This window comes from Aplysia californica, unplaced genomic scaffold, assembly GCF_000002075.1.
Source record: "Aplysia californica isolate F4 #8 unplaced genomic scaffold, AplCal3.0 scaffold00224, whole genome shotgun sequence".
NCBI classification, from domain to species: Eukaryota; Metazoa; Mollusca; class Gastropoda; order Aplysiida; family Aplysiidae; genus Aplysia; species Aplysia californica.
Genome location: NW_004797494.1, coordinates 288,815 through 290,286, shown reverse-complemented (window position 1 = coordinate 290,286; position 1,472 = coordinate 288,815). Strand labels below are relative to the sequence as shown.

Below are 1,472 nucleotides of genomic sequence, written 5' to 3'. Positions count from 1 at the left end.
GGGGGGGGGGTTCTTGTTTTACAAATCGTTTTCAATCTTTTTGGTTGTTTTTCTTGTTTTTCTGTAATACAGAGATTCGGGATGCGTTCCATATGTTTGACAAAAATGGAGATGGGATGATCACAAGCGACGAGCTGGGCTCGGTGATGATATCCTTAGGTCAAAGGGCGTCGGCGCATGAGATCAAGAACTATATTAGAGCCGTGGACCTTGATCGTAAGTATACTATCATAGCTTTTTTTATATATAAGATAAGATAAGATCAGATCAGATTAGATTAGATTAGATTAGATTAGATTAGATTAGATTAGATTAGATTAGATTAGATTAGATTAGATTAGATAAGGTTAGGTTAGATAAGATAAGATAAGATAAGGTAAGATAAGATAAGATAGGATAAGATCAGATGAATTCTGATGAGATGCGATAATATTTTATTGTCCTTGTAAAAAATTGTCCGTGGCTTAACATAATTTTATTCCGGGGTTGAATGCCCTACTTGGTACAGAATAAGTCCATTCGAAGGCAGATTTATTGGCCATTAGTCAGTCCCCGTGGTTTTATGTACCCCGCTTAATTTAGCAAAATGTGATTTTTTTTCCTTCTTTTTTTCTTATTATGTTCCTTTATTTTATCATTCTTTGTTAAAATTAACAAAATTGCATAATTTCACAGTTTTTGGCTCAGTTTGCATAATTTCAGAATTTGTTTTGCATAAAACCGCGGGGACGGATAAGTCAGCAGGCGAGGTTGAGAAGGAATTTGATCCTCGTTGCGATTTGAAATTTAAAACTTGTTTACCAGTACATGTATCAATTTCGCCCCAACGTGTAAAAGATGAAGTACCGGTATTAGCTTGTTTATGATTCTTTTGTCGTTTTTTAGACGTTTTTTTTTAATGAGCTGAACAGGGGTGGGGCTTCTTGATGTCTGAGGAGGAGGAGGAAGAGGAGGATTGTGACCCGAGAAATTACGATGACAATGTAGTTTAAACTCTACGAATAACACATCTAATCTTCGGCCTTAATATGACCTTTTGTTTTGTTAATCCCGTTAAAATATTACTCTTGGCGCTTGTGAGCGCCGTAAAACCTTACTAAAACAAACAAACAAGAGTCTAACTCAAACTCAAGACATGTGGACCTGACCTCCTAACCTCCGCTCCACAGGAGACGGCAACATTGACTTCGATGAGTTTGTCGACATCTTTGCCCGCAAGGTAACCATGGACCCCGAAGCAGAGCTACGAGAAGTCTTCAAAGCTTTCGATTCAAACCACGATGGGTTTATCGTCCCTGAGGAACTCTTCAACGTCTTGAAAAAGCTTGGAGAAAACACGTCATTGGTAATGTGCTATAGAAAAAAGAAACGATTACCAACTATAATTAAATGTACCATATTGATTATAAATCGTTATAACAAGTATCTGTAGAAATAAATGTACAATGAAATATCGTTGTTGATGCCATACT

The 1,472-nt window shown here is 36.8% G+C and overlaps 1 protein-coding gene across 1 annotated transcript in view; it reads left to right on the top strand.

Annotated features, from left to right (window-relative positions):
- Nucleotides 1-1,472, top strand: part of LOC101849769 (neo-calmodulin) — a 44,142-nt gene that overhangs the window by 32,576 nt on the left and 10,094 nt on the right. The window contains exons 3-4 of the mRNA XM_013083311.2: nucleotides 73-216; nucleotides 1,170-1,345. Coding sequence (XP_012938765.1) covers nucleotides 73-216; nucleotides 1,170-1,345 — 320 coding nt within the window. The remainder of the gene's footprint in view (nucleotides 1-72; nucleotides 217-1,169; nucleotides 1,346-1,472) is intronic.